The sequence below is a fragment of the Cloeon dipterum genome, chromosome 3 (assembly GCF_949628265.1).
Source record: "Cloeon dipterum chromosome 3, ieCloDipt1.1, whole genome shotgun sequence".
NCBI classification, from domain to species: Eukaryota; Metazoa; Arthropoda; class Insecta; order Ephemeroptera; family Baetidae; genus Cloeon; species Cloeon dipterum.
In genome coordinates this window covers 24991419-25015196 of record NC_088788.1, presented here as the reverse complement: position 1 = coordinate 25015196, position 23778 = coordinate 24991419, and the positions used below count along the sequence as shown (strand labels likewise).

At 39.6% G+C, this 23778-nt stretch overlaps 1 protein-coding gene across 3 annotated transcripts; it reads left to right on the top strand.

Annotated features, from left to right (window-relative positions):
* The first annotated feature begins 7305 nt into the window (after positions 1-7305).
* Positions 7306-22218, top strand: LOC135940850 (ubiquitin carboxyl-terminal hydrolase usp-48-like). Of its 3 annotated transcripts, none has more exons than XM_065485938.1 (9): positions 7306-7782; positions 20419-20670; positions 20757-20870; positions 20923-20988; positions 21049-21417; positions 21468-21611; positions 21663-21776; positions 21828-21897; positions 21953-22218. In XM_065485938.1, the coding sequence occupies exons 2-9, from the start codon at positions 20435-20437 to the stop codon at positions 22169-22171; spliced, it is 1332 nt and encodes a 443-aa protein (XP_065342010.1). In that variant the 5' UTR covers positions 7306-7782; positions 20419-20434; the 3' UTR covers positions 22172-22218. The 3 variants fall into 3 exon arrangements, with proteins under 3 accessions (XP_065342010.1, XP_065342009.1, XP_065342008.1); XM_065485937.1 differs by having other exon boundaries at positions 7306-7790; XM_065485936.1 differs by having other exon boundaries at positions 7307-7786.
* The last annotated feature ends 1560 nt before the right edge of the window (positions 22219-23778 follow it).

Here is a 23778-nt window from a genome sequence, read left to right as displayed (position 1 = left end):
TATTTTCAAGAAAACACTAATAATCTGACTTTATCCAATTTAAAATCTATCAGCAAGTCAGTACTTTATTTAAATTGCTATCAGGAGATGCAGAAGGTTTTATTCAATTTCATCGAATATCAATATATAAAGCTTCCGAATCAAATCCAATAAAACTCCAATCTGCACCGCCATGATTTGCATACACAGTGCAAAATCAGTGACTCACCACCCTGGCTGCAATAAATTTCCAAATCCACCCCCGAAATGTCGACACCTCTCTCTTGCACACACGGCAAAAGCACATGCGAGCGCAGTGTCGGTAATTACAGCGCCAATCAAATTTCAATTCCGCTCGAGTGAAATTTGCAAATTTATTCCAATTTAAATTCAATAATCGCTCATTCGCGCACATCAACATGTGGGCGTAGGAGGCGGCAGGGAGCAGCAAGAGCGTTTAATGATGTAATAAAGGCAAGTAGCAAGAGTGCCAATCTCCTCAAATCTCAGCGCGCGTGTAATTGAAATAAAACGCGCTCGCGCGCTCGAGTGCGTTTTCTGTGTGTATGTCGACGAGCGAGCGGGAGTGAATGAATGAACGCGTATAATATTGTGTGTGTGTTCTTGCCACTAAATAAAGGGCGAGTGAGAGGGAGGAAGATTATTATTTAAGATTTTGCCACCAGAACACGAAGAGGAGAGCGTATACGTGTGCAGTAACAACCAAACACGAGAGACGCACTGCTACATCCATATATATAGGCGGACTTCTGAGCGGGAGGGAATAATAATTTAGCCGAGAGGGTGGGTTTGATCCCCAAACGAGCGCGTGTTGTTTGGATCACTGTTTCACGCACAATCGTTGGTTTGTGTTTGCAAGGACCGGTGGTGGTGGTAGTGGCAATTTTGCTGATTTAATCAATCGAAAAAGAATTTAAATATTAACCTTGATTGACAGAGAGCCAAAGATTTTATGTTGCTCGTGTGTAAAATTCGCCTTGTTTGAAAAAAATTTGTTGTTATCAAGAAAACTAAAAAAGCACTTTGGGAAATGTTCTCTTTTTCAATGCCTCTGACAACCATGACAACCGTTTACACATCATAGCTGAGCTGGTTGCCTAACATCTAAATTAAAATCCATAAACTTCATAGGCCTCGGAAATATTGAAAGAAATTCTAGGGATCGTGTTTTTTATTGTGTCAAAAATATTATTAGCAGGTTTAAAAGCTATGTAAATGTCATAAAAATATTTTTGTGTGAGTGTTCTTTGTGAGAGAATTTTTTTAAAATTTTGATGAAACCCATACATATAATCTTAAACCCTTTTTTTCTGTATAAAAATTATCGTCCTCTCGTCTAATTAGCTGCATTTTTCATGTAAATATAATATTAAACAGACTAAGCCATGCAAGGGCCGTCGAAGTTTCTTTCTACGGCGGCTCTTTGGAAAATAGGAATTCTAGAGAAGTGCCTAAACATCAGCGAAATTTCCACCGGCGAATAGCTGAAAATTGAAAGTGGGCGGTGTGCGGTGTGCGTTTATGTGTACTCACGCACCCATCCAGCAAAATGCTCTCGCGAGTTGGCCGACAACATAATTAACATGTAACAACAGCTACTTGTTTAAAGTCTACCGCATACAGCGCGCGCAGTGGCAATCTCGACTTATTATTCGAGCGTATCTGCATAACAAACTGCGAGTGAGAGCCGGGCTAATCACACACACACAGTGGGCGAACTAACCAGTCATTCGGGCAGGCACCCTCGGTGCGCCCGCTCTTTTTATTTGCAGCCAATATGCATATTAGCTGCGCCGTTGTTTATTTATTTGCATGCGAATAATTTCGCTCTCGCTTGCTCTCTGGTTTGCTCGCACCTTTGTTGTTTGGATTCCGACCGGTCACACCTGAATTGTATGTGTGTGTGTGTGTGTGTGTGCACCAGCCTGCCTGCTCGATTTGGCTGCTCGCTCGGTTCCTGATGCCCCCATGAGGGCTGATTGGCGTCTGCTCGAATTAGGGAGCGCGGACTCTAAGCTTTTGATAAATCCGAGTAACGACCACCCCCTGTTAGTTAAGCGCGATTTAAAATTACTATAATGGACATTGAGATGTATTGGAATATAGACGCTTCAAAGCGTAGAAAATTGTGCGGAATAATTTGTTAATGAATTGAATGAAAATTATACCTATTTTTGGGGTTAGGAATTTATACTAAAAAACTAATACATAATTTAAGATAGTTTTTGGACCTCTTTTTGGTGGTTTTTGGCTCCCTTGAAGCGATTTTTAGGTCAGTTTCTCAAAACCAATTAACTTGTAGTTTTGTTATTTTTCTTTGTACTTAATTTATATAAAAGTTATTTTTACTTTTAATCGCATTTAATCATAAATTTTAATTTGTAATAAATGTTAAGAACCACTTGAGATTTTAAAACTGAGACTTGACATTTTGCTTATCACGTTAAAAGCATTGAGAAAAATCAGAACACTTCATATTGAAAATGCCAAGTCACTTGCTAACTCTAAATTATTGTCAAAAACGCTTAGACTAGCGCGAAGGGGTTCAACATTACCCTCCTTGCCACGCCGATTAGCATTGTTCAAAGCATGACGCCAATTACAAGATGTGTGCAGCCGAGTTGAAAAATGCATAAAAGCTACTTATCTGTTGGCACCCGCTGACAACAACAAAGGGAAAAAAACGGCGCGGAGAGGACAATAAATATATTTCAGCCTGGATGGTGCTCCTTTCCATCGAAAGAGAGCGAGCGCAAGAGTGTATGTGAGTCACCCAAAGTAAATTATACATTGAAAAGGCTTTATAATGAAATCATTAATATGCATGAGGGGCAATATTTGGTGTAATGAAATGAATTTATGCAGAGCTGTATGCTGAATATTTAGCATCCCATCAATATGCAAACAAGATTTAAAATAGAAAATGAAGAGTCTGTGCATGTATATTCAACTCTTTTCTCTCACTCTGTGCCTCTCTCTCTCTCTCTCTCTCTCTCTCTCTCTCTCTCTCTCTCTCTCTCTCTCTCTCTCTCTCTCTCTCTCTCTCTCTTCGCCACCCTCTAACACCCCATCAAACCGAACGAACCCCTGCCTGCTCTGCTCGGAACCCAGCAGCCAGCCTTCATATATACCTGCTCCTCTACTTTTTTAATTCCGATTCTCTCGCCAGGTCCTGCTTGCTCTCCTTCCTCTCCATATAATGTCACTATCGAGCTGCTTTTGTGGCAGTTAATTAAAGCCGGCCGTGATTTGAACCCAGCCGCCGACTGCCCGCTCGTCCGTCCGTCGGCGGTGGCTTCGTTAATGCAATCATTAGCTAGGCGCGCGGAATTTATTTATGCGCGCGCGAATCTCCGCTCAGCCAGGCAAGCCGGCCGTCCGTACGTGTGCATCTCATTAACCGACCCTGCCGCCCGCTCTCTTGATTATTCGTGTGTCAGTGTCAGCTGGGATTATCGCCGGCTGATAATGCGTTTCCCGTGCCACTCTGACACTCGCTCCGCTTTTGCCTCCCTCCATGCATATATATATATATATATATATATATATATATATATGCATGGAGGGAGGCAATATATATATATATATAGGGAGGCATATATATATATATATATATATATATATATATATATATATATATATATATATATATATATATATATATATATATATATATATGTCTGTTTTTTATTCGCAGCACCGTTTTTCCGGGTTAAGGCACTGCGTTTAGAATTTTCATTGGACCTAAAATCGTGAAATTTTAACTAGTGGATAAGTGCATGGTAACACACCCGGAATTGAATGTCTAGCATCCACCCATCCACAGCTTTTTGGATACTCCTGTTTCTATAAACAGGTGACTTTAAAAAAGGGACAGGCAATTCTTTCAACATAAATTTGTGCTGCGTTGCGCTTAAAAGGTTTAAAGAGAAGCCTTTAAACATGCTTTGCAAATTATTGGTATTGTATACCCATATAAGAAGTTAAGTAAATAAACTGATTAAGTCCTTATCTTATATTTCATTCATGACAATTGGCAATTCTCAGTTTAAAGTATTATTTTTCAACCTGACAACTAAATTTTTTAAAAAAGAACGAGAATTATGCATTTACAACAACCAAAAATTGTTACAATAATTTTTTAAGAACAAATATTTTTAAATGAGTAATCATGCGTTTAACAGCTTTAAATTTGTACAAAGGAATTGTCATCTAACCAAGCTATTTTCTGCTAACTCGATTTGATGCACAACTCGGTAAAAGTTCTCTTCTAATTAGAGCAAAACTTAATTTTGCGTCGCACAGACGACATTTGCTTCCCTAAAGTGGAATTGATTTGGGTTCCAATCGCTGGCGCAGAGAGATTACGCGACTAAAGGGTCGCTTTGCCAAATCAGGGACAATCAGATTGACTGTAAAATCGCGATCCGAGGCAGTGGCAGGGGCAAAGGAGATTTAAATTTCCAATTATTGCGCGAGTAAAAGTTGAGCTAATTTAGCCGGCGGAGAGAACGAGTGAGAGGGCATAGTAGGCAGCAGGTTAAGTTTCACCCCGCTGGGAATAAGTTGTTCGGGGGCGCGTGGTGAGTTTAAGCAAGGCACACAGAGAACAGGAAGGGTTTAGCAGTCGCAGAAAAGAGTTCATTAACATAAGTTTAATTACTTTTATTTTTCATTAGACCTAAAATCTTGGAAGATTAAAGCGTCTCGTCTTCATCAGCAGCCGCTTGGCTTAATACGAGCGCAATACTATTGGGCTTAATGATGATTACATCGATTTGTAATTGAAATGAGATCGCGTCGTTCAAAGTCCCAACTCTCTTTATTGCACGGCTCTCTCTCTCTCTCTCTCTCTCTCTCTCGTCTCTCTTTCGCGTCGAAATTAAATGTTCTCTGCATGCACACACCACCTTGAGGGAGCAGATTTGAACAAGAAGCAGCGCGAAAGCGATGGGGAGCCGGAGATACACCCTCTACTCTACACACTATTACAAAACCAACCCCCTGCCGACTTGACAAGGATCGTTTGACTTTATTCGTGCTTGCACCCCATTTTCTGCGTCTTATTTAATCACAATAAAATTTCTATACACGCCATTTTTGGATTGTTTGGTAGCATTTTCAGCGAGAAACCGCAAGTAATCACAACCTGCGGTAGGGGAGATGGAGCTTGATCGATGTAGTAATTCATTTGTTATATTAAAACGAATTGAAGTCGTTGCCAGAAATATAACAAATCCAGTCATTTTTCATTTTCTTGTTGTTTAAAAACAAAAATTTATGTCGTTAACACTTCCTAATTCAAAAAGAATTCATATGCCGTGGATGCAAACGAAAAACAAATGAAATCGTCAATAAATTACGATTGATTGTTGAACAGTAAAGGGAGATGATATATTTTTGTTTAGTCGATATAAAACCAATAGTTAATCGTAATTTCAAAACATTACGAAAAACCAACTTAAAATAATACATCCTCCATTATTTATAAGCTTCGATCTAAGAAACCAACAACTATAATATACACTTACAAAATTGTATTCATGAAGGTACTGCAACACTAATCTTTATAACAACCCACTTTATTCAATTTCCAAAAATTTCCTAAAAAATATCACATTTCTCACATACTTTGGCACAAAATGAAGTTGAATAATGGAAAATTTTTAATTGTGCAGCCGTTTCTTTTGGAGTTCGAGGCGAGAGAATTGAGTTTTTGTTTATAATGAAAGCGCTGCCAAGTTGGGAGGGCCAAGAATTTGCTTATGCATAAATTTTTCTCATTTGAATAATTTGCTATGTCAGAAATTAGTACTTAGGGAGGAAGAAAATGACGGGAGAGGAACTCGCAAAATAAATAATAATTCTTTGCCCGTCGTTTTGTTCTGCCGCCGCCGCTGCTGTTCTTTGACTGTGATTAAACTCTCGGCGCAGCCTCATTATTAAAACAGCGCTCGCGTAATGTGATTTATGCAAATTTATTGATAGAAAAGCAGAATTCCTTTTATTAGCATACAAATTGCCCACCGAATCCTTTCAATCGGCATCTGAATTTATGAGAATCAGCCATTATACATTTATACAACATCATGTTTTTGGTGAGGCGCGCGCTCTCCTTGAATAAATTAAGCTGCGATGTATATTTATTTGTTTAATATTTCCTTTTATGTGCCGATCCTTTTTCATGCATTTGGATCTTGCTTTAACTGCAGGGCTAGCAAGTGGAACTGCACCAAAGTTGCCAGGTAAGTGGCCAAAGCACCAAACACCTGTAAAATTGATTATGTGTCGTAAAGCTAGTACATTTGTATCACACCTCGATTTTACAATGAAAATATAGGCGTTGTTGATTGTGCAAAGGCCGGAAATGTTGAAAGTGAATGTTCTATAGTGGAGCAATTGTTCTCGGAATAAAGCAGCCTAAAATTTTATAGAGTCATTATTTGCAATTGCACTTTTCTAATTTCTAAGGTCTAAGGTTATTATTTTATGAAATATTAAAAATCAAAGAAATTTCCTTTCACCTCTTCTCTCGCCCAAACGTTGGAAGTATCAGTTTCTACACTCAGTAGCTTGCAAGCGGTTTCTTGACCCTGAAAATTTGTGGTCGCATTTGAATTTCTAGCCATATTTTTGTATTTTTTCCAGTGAATATACATGTTCAAAAAACCTCATATATCAATTCACCACGCAGTGTTTTTGAAAAAAAATCCAAACTGGATTGAAAATTCTATAATTTATTATTAGTTTATTTAATAAATTAGGATTGTAACGAGATTTCAATTGTGCGAAGTGAATGTATTTCAAATAATATTTTATTTAAAAATGCAAACCTTTTGCAGCGCCATTGAGCAAGTTGCTGTCAAATGCAAATAATTGCAAAAGATGAAGACCCAGTAAAATGACGAAATAAGCATAATTTCATATTTCACTCTAGCAAAGGCGTCTTCAAGATCAAAGCACGCAATTACAAAAACGTATCCCGAGTAGAGCAGCACTTGAAACTGCAGCATTTGAGTTAAGATGAGCAGAGGCCCAAAGAATTTATTGGTATCACAAATCAGGTGGTAAATATCAGCATGGATCATCCTCAGGCAGGGATAAGCGTCCAGCAGCATTTTTGGATTTTTTTTCAGTGACGCAACTTTTAAGTTCACTTTATCAAACAGAAACTGCGTAGATTTCGCAACAATCGTATATTTTAGCTCGAAGTAAACGGTTGCGTAGGCGGTAACGGCGGAGTGAGCGAAGTCCACTTTTTTGCCGTAAAATCCGGTAAAATCCCAGTTGGGTTATCTGATAGAAAAATAGACCCCAGACGGAACAAACGCTTATCACTCCCACGCACGTCGCGTAATTCTGAAGAAACGTAAATAAATCCGCGAGAACTCCCAGCCGGCCTGCTACTGTGGTCATTGACTGAAAAATTCCGACATATTGTGCGTGTTTCCGCAGGTGGTAGTAGCCAATGCCGAGGAAGAGGAGAACAGACGTGGCTTTGTAAGAGGCAAGCAGCAACATGTTTGTCACGTTCAGGTCCTCCTTGTCCGACTGAACCATGTGCTGCAACACGCCACACAGACACGCCACGCTGACTAAGACTTTCATCGCCAGACCAAAAATGCAGTAGACGACGTTTGCAGCGTGCTTCCAGCTGGTGCTAAAGTGACAGTTGAGACCCAGCAGGGTGGCGAGCGCATCTGAGAATCGCAACGCACGCAGAAGATCCATCCTGGCGGCCGACGATTGCTGCTCGCAGTGACCACTAGCTGGAAAGGAGAAGTAGGTAAGTTTGTAAATTTCTTTGTGGCCTTGAACTATAAGCTGAAACTGAATGGGTTCTAAAATGTATCTACATACATAGACCACCATTAGACTTTTATTTCCCACGTGAGAGGTGCGATTAATATCGCGCATCGATTGCGTGTGATTGTTGATTTTCTTTGTTGCCTCTTGCGCTATTAGGGTGATTAAGCTGAGTAAAGGGATAGGATGATGACACTGCCCTAACCACACAACAATACCCTCGGACAATTTCGTGTGAGACTTCACACTTTCTTAGAATTTCATAATACATAATTGGAACTTTGGAACTGATGTCATTTCCTAACGCATGACATGATGTATTTTATTAATACCTATTATGGCCTCGATGTGCGTTTCAGGCATTGAGTTTAAAAATTATAATAGGGAGAAAAATTAAACGGGGTTTTTGGTATTTTCTAGCAGTGTTTGAGCAAATTCAGTGGCCAATGAAAACCTGCTGAGCCAACATAATAAGTTATTTGATTGGTTGTTGGTATATATATTATGTGAAAAAATAATTATAAAATTTTAAGAATAAAAAATATTAAATTAGAACCAATGTGAATTTGCGACTAACCAAAAATTATTATTGATATAAAAACATTAATAATTTTTACATTTTTTAATATTTTCCATTTTTTTCTAATTCATAAACCATAGCCGATCAAAATTTAACTTTTCGAACAGCTTTTTTCATACTGGGATATTTTTTAACTTTAAACTGTAAACCTTCGGTATACATTTTAATTAATATTTATCATAATTTCTCTCTCCTTTGCTCTATTTGATTTGATTGGAAGCAATGGTATAATTTTTGGTGATTTTTCTGATTTTGAGTTGATTACACTAAAATAGATATCCCCATCAGAAGTATGGATAGATTTTCATTCAACCAAATACCAAAAAGGAAAATAATTAATTAATTATTGGTAACGTAGCAAAATTTCATTTAAATTAACCCAAAATTAATGTCCTGCATATTTGATGTTAGTCAAATAAATGATATCGTGCCTTAAGGAAGTCAGCAGTAATACTTTTTTGTTTAAAAAATAATTAGCGTCTTTGATGAATTATTTCGTCAATGAAGCCAGTCGTAGAAACAGTCATTACATCTCCCTCTAATTTTTAATTTCCAACAAGTTTTGTTTCGAGGGGACAAAGCGAACACACCAGCGATTGCTTAACACTTGAATGCGGCTGGAAAGTGAGTGAACAGTTCCTTTGACAATGAAGGCTCGGGCTGCTCTCTCACCAGGCTTAGCACGCGGCACAATCATTATTTAACGCCGAGCGCTGGAAATCAGCATAAGCACACGCTTGCTCTCGGTGGCTGGACCAAATTACTGCCTCGCGCAGCCCTTCAATCAGAACATTACAATCGGGCGGGTGCGTCCACCCTCATCGTGTGGCACCTCATAATGTTTCCATGGCAACGCAACTCGCATAATGATCTTCGTTTGCCACCATCACTTGCCCATGTCAGAGGTGGTCTTCGGGGACCAGCGCGGTGAGGGTCCACTTTCCGCCAATAAATTATCATATGTGTGTGCCTGCTCGCTCTCTTGCCGACCAACTTTCGCTTTGATTCCCATCCTTTTTGGTATTTCACTCTACGTGCTCTCTGAAGTGGTCAATTATTAATTAGAAAATTTGATTTCTAGCAAGACATTACCTGTGAACTGTGGAGCGAACAAAATAATCATTGATGACACGTGAACCATAATATCTTGCTTTCATTTTGCAATAGTTTTAAGATCGCTGAGCGAAAGTCTAAAAAGTAAATAAAAAGAAATTGAACACAAGAAGCATTTTTTTTTCTCAAAGAGATTTTACCATTTTTTTTATTGAAACTACGTGAATAACATCAAAAGCAGAAAATTGCTCGTGCAATCAGTAAAAAATAACTGATAAAACCATGGTTGTCAGAAAATAAAGCCATGCTTAACTTATTAAGAGGGTGAATGAGATACACAATAACAGAGCATTAAAACGAAGACTGAGTTTTCAAGCAAATTGACTTTAACGCTGAAGCTGCGTCCAGCCAGCGTGTCTGAGAGCAGGAGCTGGGGATGCTCTGCGCCAAATTCCCTGCCCATGTTTATTTGATCACCTGGCCTGCTTCTTCAGCGCTGCGTTGCTGGCTTCTCTGGCCGCGCGGGGGTACACATCTTGGCCGCAGCCGCCAGCCGGTTTGATGCTATTGTTGTCTGGCCGTGTTGCTGCCGTTGGTACGTGGAATTAGAGAAACTTTATCTCGATTCGACTCAAGAAGAGTAATTACTAATGCTTGGAGCACGGCGCGAGCGAGCGAGTGGTGGTTTGGCGCTCTAAGCCACTCAATTCTGAAGATGCCGTAATTACAGCGAACACATGGAAAGCCAATTAAACATTAGCTAGATCGGCTACCAACTTAAATTGCAAAGTTGCTCATGGGTCGAGCTCTGGTTTGAGCAGCAGAGGTCATAGGTCATTACGGGGAATGACTGCGCCATCTAGCGACGGGGCATGATGTCTTACATAAAATTAAGATTTGTCCAAGAAGAGGAGTTTCAATTCACGTTTAACTGGGAAACGAGGAATCTAAAGTGGTATCGTGTTTTGCATTGGTTTGTGACAAAGTGAAACTTGTGTTTATTTCTTTCGGTTAAGTTTGCATTATTTTCTTCTAGTTTATTTTCTGACTTCTGGCAAAACTTAATACTAATTGTAAGAACGCTTCTATCATCCCATTGGTTTGGGCCAAAATTATGTTTTATTTTACTATTTTTTCCTTTCTGCTGAAGTTAAGGAAGTAACATATCATTGAAAATATCACGTAAAAAATTGTACAAAGCTGCCCAATTTTTGTGTCAAAGAAATATTTTTTGAGGTTTGATTAGTGGATTTTCTGCCAGTTTTTCCTCGTGAAATATCAGATACCAGTATTTTTTTAAGTTTCGCTTTACAACAGACATAAAATTTGCTCTAGCATTATATTAAAAAATTGCAATTGGCTGTCTATGAGCTTGGAAGCGTATCCATGTCACCACGCAGATTAAATTAACTTGTCAGAGAAAATCATGTTTTGAAATGTTGGATATAAGCACACTACTTACGATTTTCTTTCGCAGAGTACACTGCAACCTAGCACATTCTGCAATTATTTTTCCTCCGTGATTTAGTCAATGCGATCATCTGCTTTCTGGAAGGACTGAATAGCAAAGGGTGCCGATTGCGAGCGAGAGAGCTTTCCGAGGATGGAGGACGGAACGGAGTCCTTAATGTCTTCATAATGGCCTTTCATTATTACTCACAAAAAAATTGCCCGGCTGAAAATTTTTATTTGATGTTCCTCCTCAGCAGAGCAGGCAGGCCATTACCTTGCTGAGACATAAAAACCAGCAGAGGCGAGCGAGAGCGAGCGCCAGCCCATTTTTATTATACAAAGGAATGAATATTATAAAGTTAAGTGTCCTATAATTCTATTCTGATAATAAATTAAAGGACACTTGTGCCTGCTTGATGGCGTTCTGCTCTCTCAGCTGCAGAACACACGGCCCTCTTCCCTTTTGCACTCCCTCATTTATAATTACCATCGCTTCATTGATTTTACTGAATAATAAAAAGAGAGCCATTCGAAGCGTACACTCACTTTGTGCCGCCACCACCGCTGCTGAAGTTAAAATAAAACCACTCTCAGCACATTTTTTGCTTTTATGTCAGGAAAAGAGAGAACAGAGAATGGGTGATCGCGTCACCCCCTGCAGTTGTATTAAAAAGCTTATTTGAATTATGTATGCAGATTTTCTGCCGGGTTTTAATTTGACGCGCTGCGCAGAGGAGAAAAAAGGAAAACCTTATGCACCCGTGCAAAATGGAAATGCATGGCTGCGTGCAGAATGAAATTGGTATAGAATCAGCATGCAAAGTCACTTACAAGGGGAGCGTTACGTAAATATTGCTCAAGAGCGGAAAGAACGAAAATAACATAATATGTAAACGTTTTTAAACGAGACATTTGTTTGAAAGGAGCGTGTGAAATTTAAAACAATTTAACTTACTGGAGTATGATGCGTGGTCGTTTATTCGCACTAAATATACTGAATATCATGAAAAAGTAACATTTTCCAAAACACGAGTAGCTTTTCCGGCATAAAACCAAAACAAAAAAAGATGCTTTATCTAAAATTAGCAATGAGATGAAAGTTTTATTTTATTCCGTTTTTTCACTTCTGACTTAGCAATCAACAACGGGGGTCCATTCAACCATTGTCAAAATCAAATTTTGTAAGGCCCAAATCCCATTTTGCGAGTTTTGGCATTAAGATATTGCGCTGGGGAGAGGATCATCAGCTTATCATATCATTAAAGAAATGAACTAGCTGTTGGCGGCGTGTTGGCGACGGGCGGAATTCTCTTGATGGTGTCGCCCACGACTGATTATTTTTATAATGCTTATATTCCCTTCCGATTATGAAGGGAAAATGGTATCAAAATTCCATTAACCTTTGGGGAGAAGATTTGGCGCGCGCGAACGAGAGCCCAGAAGAGCCGCTTCGAATCTTCATTTTTCATCATCAAGCAGACAGTCGGAGGCGAGCCAGTGTACGCGCGTATAATAATTTTTTGCTTAATGGAAAAAGTTTCTTATGCCGCGCGCGCAGTGCTCCTCTCTTCTTTTATTTTATATTAAATGAAGAAAAAATTAGCATAAATTTCATTCGGCCTTGATTAAAAGAGCGAGAGAGAAGAATGGGAAGCAAAGGAGTGCGCTGGAGACGCGCCGGGTCCTCTGGTCGCATAGCTCACTCAGCCGCTGCTTAATAATGATCGTTAGCAGTCTAGTTGATGAGGCTACTTGCGGGGCCACCCTCGTGCATGCAAAGGGTGGCATCAAGAATATAAAAGGGTGCTGCTCGCTGGTGTCTGCAGATGATATTTCTCGGTACGGTCTTTTAATGTGTGCCCCGCCGAATAAGGAGCTCTCTCTCTCGCCGCTGGTTGACATCTCGGCGGGCATCGTTAAGGCTGCCCGCCCGCCTGCTGAATTAGGGGCCACCAGTTTGAGTGCGAAATGTACATTAAGGGCGGTTCGGGGTGGGAGGTCACCGACGTGTGGGGTGCGCAATTCTCACGAGCGTAATTCGTCTCAAACGCCGCTCGGCCGCAAGAACGACTTTAATTAATTTCTCCGGCCGAGGGCCATTAATTTATTTATTATCTTCGTCGGCCGCCGGCGCTGTTTTGGACTGCTTGGCCTAATGGCGTTTGCTCACTGGGCAGACGGTTAACTATTGCCCGATTAGCGTTTACCCAAGATCAATATTTTTTTTAAAAAGTTATATACATTGGATGGAAGAGAAGTAAGCTGACATTGCTATATGATATTTTTAATTACAATCAAAACTCTTCAGTAAATTATTAAATTAGCTTTCGGTTATTTTACTCGCAAAAAATACACACTAATAATTCCAGGACAATCAATGAGTTTAGCGAGGGAAAATATCTAAAGCAAAAAATTACAGGCACACACGTTTTTCGTGCATATCTTCATTTATAAATATTTTAGGATTAAAATAGTTTGAACTCATTTTTCCAGTTAGAGTTAACTCTCCATAAGTAATTCCCATCGTTTTGTATTTCTGTTCGAAATTTTAGTAGTTGGAGGGTTGATTTGCATAATAAAGTGAGCGTTTCATGCAAAATCTGACGCTTTCGGCTTCAACGAAGTCGCAAATCCCTTTCCGCAACGCATTTAATTAGCTAAAATCACATAGTGCAGAGCCAGTCGCGACTGGCATTAAAAACAATTTTTCTTCGTTTCCCCACGCCAGCGCGTCGGGCGCGTTTTTGCCTGCTTTGCGCCGCGCGCACCAGCAGTGAAAGAGTTATTATTCATTCGCCTAATAGAGTTATTCAGCAACATTTTAGAGAGGGTCGTCCGCACGAAAAAAGTGACAGTCATGCATTTTATTATATTTTCCACACTTTTTGCGTCTCCCCCTTTCGGTTGTAAAACTGTCTTTCATTAATACGTCCGCGTCCGCACATAACACACGATAAAGCAAAGTCAGGCAGACAGACAACCCTTTTTCTGCGCGCGCACGACACCGGACGAGGATGAGAAAATAGAGTTAAAAAGAGGCCAACATGCAAAGTGTTTAAAAGCAGGGCGAGCGAAATAAAACGCCTGCCAGCCTTTTTGTCACTTTTTGTCTCCCTGCTTGTCTCTGCTCTCCTGCTGACCGTTCAGCACGCCGAGTGTTGGCAATTTTAAAGACTTAAATCCTCTGCAATCGTCAATAATTGCTATATCTTCAGCAAACGCAGCTACTTCCAATCTCATTTTCCCTTTTTTCCAGGCACTATTTCCGAAATAAAACGGACTAATTGCTTGGTTGCTCTGGCTGACCACTGATAGTGAGGGGCAGTCTGGATTTGATAATGTATTTTTACATCCAATTTATGCCCTTCTCAGCGTTCTAATTGTGTGCTCTTTGTACTTTTATTTCACAAAAGCCTTATTATATTTATAAAGGATTCACATTTTTATCCTTACATGAATACTTTTAAAAGAAACACTTCCAAAAGAATGAATTTTACTGTCATAACAACGATAAAAATCAGTCTTTTTAAAAGCGATATCATTTTTTGGTGCCAATTAGAAGCCGTTTGCTACTGCTCACCAGTTAGTTGTAACCGGTAACAAAATTGCTCCCCAAAACAGGCCCAGTTTTGCTTCGCGAGGGAAAATGAAAAAAAGCAAAGCAAGTCACCAAAAAAATGGAACCGACAATGAAAAATATCGCCCCGACACTCCCTGCCGCTCGCAAGTACATTTGTCCGGCGAGCGACTCCCTACAACTGTCGAATCCACGCCGTAGTCATAAAATATGAATCCACGGCCATAAATACCCATCTCTTTTTTTTAGGGAAAATTGGTGGAGCATCAAAAAGTTCGGCGTCGCAGAACGGTGATATTTATTACCTGATTTGACGGCAGCCGACGAAAATAAAACAGCGCGACGGACGAGCAAAAATAAGCGGAAAAACGGGAGATGAGATTTCCATTAATGCACAAAAGGTTCGTTTGCATCGCGCACCTCGCAGCGATTTCAAACAAAGAAGAGTGCCGCGATAATTAGTATATCACTGCGCTGTGAAAAGATGTGAGAGAGAGACTATAATCCCATTCATCCAAACCGTCTGTGTGCGCGAGTGCGGGGACATTTGCATTTCCTGCACAAGTCAGGCTGCAGGGTAATTTTTTTAATTATAATATTTTATTTGGTTTGGTGTCATCGTTTCACGGCGGAGTAAAAAATGTGAAAGAGAGAGCACTGGCGTAGCTCATCTGCATTTATTTAATATTTAAATGACGAGTTCTCCCAGAGTCTCTGCTCCCTCGCTCTCTCTCTCGCGTCTGTTTGGTCAGTCCTTTTAATTAGACAGCGCACCAAGCATAATTTTAATCTAATTGCGGGGCAGTGCGCTGAAAATTCGGGCGTGAGGTGAGAGAGAAAATTCGGGAAATTCGCATCACATGCTGCGGTCCGCTCTGGTGAATGATTAAAATACACGCGCGTGTCCTCCGTCCGTCGCTCGCCAACGCCAAGTTTTCCGTGCTTGTGCTAATTGATAGCGCTGAAATGTCTCTCATTACGCTTGCAAACCGCGCAAAATTGATCTTCTGAGCAAACATTGGCTCACCAGGGACTCGCACGTGTGTGTTATTTCCACTCATTGTAAATTGGCTTCTGTTAGCTCTGAAAAAAATTGCCGTTGGATCTCATTTAACCAGCTATTCTTTTTAGCATTTCATTGTATTCTGGCTGATGCAAAGGGATTTATGAAAGGATTTAGCTGAAATTTGATGGTTCATTTATTCAAGGGCAGTCGGAAAACCTTAGCAATATTTTTAGTCAATATTAAATGGTTATATTAAAACTTGAATTCTTTTAAGGAGAGGAATTTACAATCTGAAAAAACCTTGTAATGTTATGCAGTATTGTTATATAATATCTCTGTCTATTCATGGTAAAAGGTCTTACTGTAAAAAATTAAAATGGTTCATTTTCATAGCAGAGGAGAAAAGGTTAAAAATCTATTAGAAAATTGACTAAGTAGACCGGAATCTAAAGCGCGTATAGTAAATTCACTCTTGCCCTCCTGAATATTATGTAAGCTATATTGATCTGTCTTGTTATGCTATGCAAAATTTTTAAGCCTCAAATAATCGCGTAGATAAATTATAGAAAATGATCAAATTTCGGTCCGAGCTGCCAGGTCTTGCATAATTGGTGTCACTAAATCGTAATTTAGGAAACGCACACACTCATGGCATTTGGACATGTCGGCCGGCAGGCGTCATTTGGAACTGCTGGTTCGCATATTAACATAGAAATGTTTTGATTACAGCGGCCATTATGAATTAGATGTCATTGGACTAGGGCTTTTAATAAGGCCTTTAAAGTAATTACAGTCCGGCCATTTAAATTACACAGCAAGAGAGCGACGAGGCGGACGGCCGGGCAGGGGGTGGAGGGGCGATCTGCCGTATTAAGCTCGAATGAGGCCAATATATATTAAGCGCAGACAATTTCGCAAATATCCTCACATACAAGCCAGGGCGGCGGTGCAGCCAGCATTAGCAGCAGTAAGAATAAAGGATGATGGGGGGCCTTTATATTACCAGCAACTAAATTATACTCTCTCGTTCGCTCACACGCTCTCTCTCTCTCTCTCTCTCTCGTTCCCTCTTTCCCTGACCATTAGAATCACCAGACAGCCTGTATAATTAGGGGCCGAGAAAAGGGTTTGGAATTAGAATTTGTACACACGTATATGTTGGCTGGCTCGTTCGGTTTGGGTCGGTCTGCGTGCGTGTATATGCCAGAGATAGATGGATGGATTGCTCGAGTGCAAAGACAATTTGGAAGGGTTGCTGCTTTGCATTTATTGGATCCGAATGACGCGCACCGAGTCCAGACCACGCCAAATGCGATTTCCAGCGATTTTCTGTGCCCGGCTAAATGAGTTTGCCAGCAGTGGATTTGGCCTGATAAATTAATGATTCAAGGAAGCTCTTTTATCCATAAAAATGATTACTTTTCCTGTCAATCAACTACATATCGAAAGCTCCAAATTTGACTTTCACAGCGTGAAATATCCTAAATATCAAATGTATTAAGTTAACTAAATTTCGATTTGCAACAATTTGTAATAGATAAAAGTCTCAATCACATAAAAGTGCAGTGCGAGAAGAAATATTTCTTCGGGAGAAAAAAAAGAATAAGAGAAATTGAATTTTAATATATATATATATAAATTTTGTTTATAAATAAACTAAAGAAATGGCCCTTGCCGCAATTTGCTGGTCGGATTCTTGCAACACTAGTTATGAATTAGATTGAAATATCCCTTGCACCAAAATACAGCATTGTTAAAAATTTTCGAGTTAGGAATTTGTGAATTCTACAGTCGAGTTCTATGTGAAGCTATGGAATTCATGTACAACCCTACAAACTATTTAAAGCTAAACTTGACAAACGTTTGACCATTATTTTGCTGACTCAAAAATGGGCGACTGAAATTTTCCATCGCCCCTATTTGAAAACAATAGGTTCTGCAATCCACATTCATATTAATCTAGTTTGCCGCTGCCGCACCACGGCTGCAGCGTGCAGAGCATAATTTCCAAATAACCGCATCTTTCACGCATATTGTTGTAAGTGAAGTGACACATTAATCAAAGAGCCATATTGTCAGCTGCAAATTAATGTTGCGGCTCGGCATACCTCGCGCGAAAGCCACCATATTTCGCACTATTTTCTGCTCGCAAATTAAATCCACCGGGACCGGGACAAATGCGTCCGCGTGTGTTTGCCCTGGCAAACACGCCGTGCTGCTCGGAGGCGTTTGCTTGGATAGGCCCGATTAAAATGTTCCCGTCGTTGCATAAATTTCTTCATCCCCGCTTTCGCCGTCCAATCCAAACCAGGCCCTCTGCGCATTTGTGTGTATTTGCGCAAGGAATCGGCGCTACTTAATAATTCTAAGGTCTGCCTGGATCCAATGCGCAAATAAATGAACCGAAGTGACCGACCGCATTAATAATCCTTCTGATTTAATGCTGCGCCGTAAGCACTTGCTGAAATATTTGCCGGCGATTTAAGTCCTCGCCGAGCACGGCTGGCCAAGCGCGCAGGAAACGACGGAAGGGGCATCTGCTGTTTTGGTTGGGTTTCAGTCAACTCTCGTGGCGAGGCAAATTATGATTTTGGCAAAATATTTGCTTAATAAACGCCCTCGGGACATGTGAACTGCTGAAAATTATATATTGGATTAGTTGTCCAGCGAGCTGGATCAAATATATGTGTTTGCCAGCATTAACTTTTCAAATAGAGATGCATAGAAATAGAACTGTCCACAAACAAGCTTATCCTTTCTTGCTTTGCTACATTTGTTTCGGAGTGCTAACCAGAGAGTCCATCAAAATAATCCGACCATCAGCAAATTACCTGAGATGGTGAAATCATACATCATTTCAAAATCTTAGTTAGGGGTAGTGTTAGTGCAATTTTTTCTCGCAGCGATTTTTTCACTCAATGCCCAAATTCCATCGATACAATATTTTTCTCTTAACTAAAGTGTGAAAGGTTCGCCAAAATCAATGCAAACACATCTCGTTACCACAGCGCAAATATGTCGCCAGAGAGAGAGAGGGTAGCGTCACAGCAGTTAAGCCCAGAATTCAGCAGGCACTCGTAAAAGTGAGCTAAGCGTCGGGATCAATTTCAAATTTATACTTTTATTCCGGACCAACCGGACTTTTATTTCTCGGCATCACTAACTGCCTCTGTTGCATTTGGCCCGGTGGTTTTTTTGCACAATTCCACCGGCAGGGTGAAATAAAAAATGTGTTTATAAATAAGTTATGAGCTCGTTTATTTAATATTGTGACAATGAAAAGTGCTGCTTCCCTCGCTCGCCCACTCACTCGCTCGCTCGCTCACTCTCTCCGCCGCCACGCGCGCTTATGTTTATACATATACCGGTGCACAGAGCAGCATGTGAGTGTGTATGATGCTGTCGCATATTTATTCATTCTACTTTATGTGTGTGCTTGCCGCTGGTTCCAGATTCATTTGTTATGACGATTGTGACCAGTCGTATCAGCCAACCAGACGACTCTATGACTGAGTTTGGCGGTTCCTCGCAAATCGTACTCCTTTTCTCACGGTTTTTTAACTTTATTTTTTGTGTGCATACAACAATTTTTGATTGTGCTTTTTCCTGAACATTGAATCCTATTTTTAATTATTATTCATCTGGAGTTGCTTTTTTATTAAAATTGACAAAAACTGGCAGGCATGAGCGAAACGAATTAGAATTAGACAATGAAACTTTCTCACACGATTTCAAGAATGTTATTTGAATTAAACCGAAAACTAGGTTTTATAAATGATCTTCTTAACATGGCAGTTTCAATTAATGTCAATTTACCATTTTTCACTTTCAAATGATTTTACACGGTTGTTTATTTTTTAGAAGGCCAGGAGAAGATATCAATTTTTGCTATTGTTGAGCTGCGGACATGTTTGAAAGTGCAATCTTCTTTCTCTTTTAAAAATTCACATTCACAATTTAATTTAGTTCAAACACAAACGACTGTATATTTGCAAACATTTTATGTTTTTGCCATTAAGCCAACGAAATTTGTGCCCAGCGTGCGCGGAACCATAGGAGATCGCTCTCTGTAAATTAACGTAGAGAAACACCTGCGTGTGTTTTTCCAGTATCCTCATGCACATCCAGTGCCCTCCCACTGGCCATTCACCCGGCCAACCAGCCACCCACCCGGCCGTCCAACCAACCATCTATTCATCTCCCTCCAGAGAGTAAATTTTTACCTGATGGGTCCAACTGAACCGTAAATTTTTTCAAAATAAAAATAAACACTCGTTGCTCGCGCACACGTATGAATAAATAATATTTTATGAGTAATTTTATAAGTGTGAGTCTCACGCATGACGGGATTTCATTTGCTCGGCCATACGTCAGAACTGCGCCACTGGTGTAAAATGAAAATTTCTCCCTAGTGAGCGCTTGCGATTTTCCGTTCATGTGTATGGTTATGCATTTTTTTAAATTCGATCTCAATAACTACTAGGTTTGCGATTTTAATGTTTTCTGTATTTTCAAATCAAGCTTTCCAAATTCACGTAAAGCGTTTTTCTTATTAACGCTTTAATTTTATCAACATTTATTTTAAATTTACGCCTAAAGAGCTTATAAAAGTAGCTATTTGCCTAAATTTAATTATCGATTGATTTGTCTCATCACATATTGGATGAAAATTGTCCATTTTCATATATTTAACATGGGAATCCCTAAGAGATTCAAAACCAATGTTTGGCCTTTTTTAACTCGGAAATTGTGCTGGATTGAAATTTGTATTGGTCATTTTCCTCTAATTTCATGAAAGTTAATAGATGCAATAAATTTGCATGTTACAGCGAAACTTACCCTGACAATGAGTTCCTTTGTAAACAACATTTTTGCTTTAAAAATTTGTTACATAACAACTTTTGAAAATCAATTGTTGCTTTAAACTTCACTCTTTGTTCACAGTTTTGTAAATCTTATCATGGGAAAAACGGTCGCAAAGCCAAATTCTGGTCCCTGCGTGAGCCACAAGAGAGCAGTTGGATTTGCGAAGCTAAATACAAGATTTAAAAATCCCCCACCCCTGTGTGAAGATAAGGAATTCCTGAAATACATCGAGGAAAACGCTTATGCTGCGGGGCCACAAATGGTTGAATCAAGGATGGCGTCGACGATGAGGGAATATTTCAAGGATCGAAATGAACGTCAACGTAAAAGGTTTTCATTTAAAATTTATTTGAATTAAAGATTGTTGTTTGCAACGTTTATCATAATCACTTCAAAAATTTTACTACGTCACTCAGGGCTGAAACGAGCAAACCCGTTGTAAACAACAAAGAAGATTCCCACAATTCTCTGCCAGTAGAACCGGAAATAAGTATAACAGTCAAGGTCAATGCTCCAGCGAACACAATATTGTAAGCTGAGTCTTGTGTTTTTACCGATTTTATATTGAAAATATTATTGCAGCAAGGCTTTCCAGAATATTCCTGCTGAGAGGCCTACACCAGCAACAAATAAAATCAACCACCCAGGGTAATATTCAATCATTTTGATTAGGGTTAGAATAATTTGAACTCTGTTCATTGTGATTAGATTCAAAAACCCTCGCTACCTGTGCTACATCATTTCATCGATCCAACTCCTCCTTTCATCTCCAAAGATTGTCAACTACTTTGTTAATTGGAACATTGATAGCATTGAAGGTGAATACGAAAGGACCTTGTTCAATGCATTCAAAGGAATCAGCAATCACATAAAGCAGTCGATGAGATTGTCTCAAAACGAACTGGACAAACACATCTTGGAGCTGGGAAAATTTGCAGAGGAAAAATTTGGTTTCAGACAAAAAGACCAGCATGACCCAGCAGAATTCATAGCAAAACTCTTTGAATTCATTAATTCTCAAAGTGAACAGGAGATTTCTCAGTTTTTCCGAGTAATCACCAATGCCACCAGCACCAGGTAAAAACTGTATTTTGTCGGTATTTGAAGTTAAAAATTTATTTCTTTAGATGCCCGAATCCATCTGGCACTAAAAATGTTGAATACATCTATCGTATCATGTTGGGAAATGATGAAAAATCAATTCAAACGCTGATAGGGCAGAGCCTTGAAGATATCCAGCCTTCAACCAACAATTTTGTGGACATGCCTGAGTATGTTATTTTTTCATTTGAGTTTGGTTTCATGTCTGACACCTTATTCAGTCTTCTCTTAATTCAACTGGGAAGATGCATGTGGAATGAGAAAGAAAAAGAGCCGGTCAAAAACTTGGTGCCTGTGGAGGTAACTTTGAACTTGGTCCTCCTCTCCTACGAAAGGTAAGTTTTTATGTTTAAAGTATTAGACTGCATAAAATCTTCGCCTTTAAGGGGAAACGAAAGAAGCGCGGACGGAACTTTGCTGAGTATCCCAGAAGATGACGATGATCAGAACACTGAGGCAACAAATTCAATCTTTTCGCTTTGAAAAAAAAACTAATAAAGTGTGATTCTAGATCCACGACACTCACTATGAGTTGACCGGTTTGATTGTGCACCAAGGGAATGAAGTGGATAGAGGACATTACTACACCTACCTCCACAGGAGCGTCGACCAAGAATGGATCTGCTGCGATGACAGTATTGTCAAACGTACTGATAAAGCGGAATTGGATTCGGAGGAGGTGACTACAAATTGCTACCTCCTTCTTTACAGCAAAATTTCAGGCTTGTAGCATATAATTTGTTTGTGAAGAATAAAGCAGCTTGCGTTTTTGTTACAAAATAAATGCTTTTCTCTTGAATCAAGTTTTAGTTTTTTAAACGAATTAAAAATTTGTAAGGTTCCATAAGTATTGAAGTTAAAAAAATCAAGAGATAAAACTTTTCGGTCATTTTTGTATGCATAGAGTTAACATCCTTTTTATAATCTGGTATCTCTATTTACGCCAAACAATTATTTTTTGCTGCCGTTCTGTGGCCATGTAACAGAGTTTCCTCAATGGAAACTTAGGAATGCAAGATTCATCTACTGAATTGATTGCCATTATCATCGATGAGTATGTGGTCACGATTGTTAGAATGATTTTAGTTAAAATTCTAGCAGTTAATTTAACGGTGCTAGCGGCCAACTATAGCTGATTTCTGGCCGCTGTAAAGAAGGGGCCAGCGTTCAGCTTTGCAAGTTCAAGGGGAGCAGCGGGTGTGCAGTGCCCTCGCAGTGTATCAAATGCAGTCAGGTGGCGCGTCTGATAGAGAGGGATGATGGACCGGGGCCGGCCCACAGGAAATTGCTTTCTCAGCCCCGTGTTATTATAATATATGATCTTCCTTAAAAAATGATGCGCCGCGCATTTTACAAGCGTCGAACCAGCTTATGCACACTCGCCTAATGCGCTCGTCCGGCGACCCTATCTAGCAGCTCATAAAAAGCGATTTCCATGACCAAACTCGCATTCGTACACATACACATATATTTTCTCATTTATCAGCCAGAGGAGTGAGCGCCGCGCGCGCGATCGGCGTGTAAATGTGTGGACGATACAACTTTATGGCACGTGCATGGCAACTCTCCTCGTCTTGATCCCTCCAATTTACAATATTTTCAAATCGAGAATAGCCCCTGCTTTTCCAATCTCGTGAGTAATGCTCTGTCCATTTTTCCGGCTGCTTCTCTGATACGAATTATTCAGCGGGGTGAAAGCATTATGCAGAGGAGAGGAAATCATGTTTTTTTCTCTTCAAATGCTCAGCAGATATGAAAAATTGACAATCCGGGAATAGTGGGACTATTCGTCGCCCCTCGTCAGAGTTTCTCTCCAATCTGTTTTGCTCAGTTTGCCAGGAACTCTTTTGAAAAAACTTCTTTGCAACGGAATTTATATAACCATATTCATACTCTGCTAATAAATATCAATTCATTACATGTGTGATAGTTTGTCAATTCATGATTTATTTTCACGATTCACATAACGTTTTTTCTAATGAAAAACATTCCTGGTTTACTACACAAAAATGTAAAAGGAATAATATAAGATGTGTTCGTTTCACAGAATTTCCTTGTAAGCAACATCAAACTGATCTTCTAAACGTTGAATTAGCTGAATTATTTTCTCATCGCTGCTGTCGAGTAACCCATGATGATTTCAATATAACTTACTTTATTTTTAGTCCAAAAACTCTACAAACAGTAATGCAGCGCTGTTCTCATTGCTAGAAAACGTATTATATATTTGCAATAACGTTGGAGTGAAAGCTGCTCAGCTTTACCGCCTGCAACACTGAATCAAGCAGCCTGGCAAACAATAGTGTTAAGCGTGCTGCATATCTACTCTGTATACCC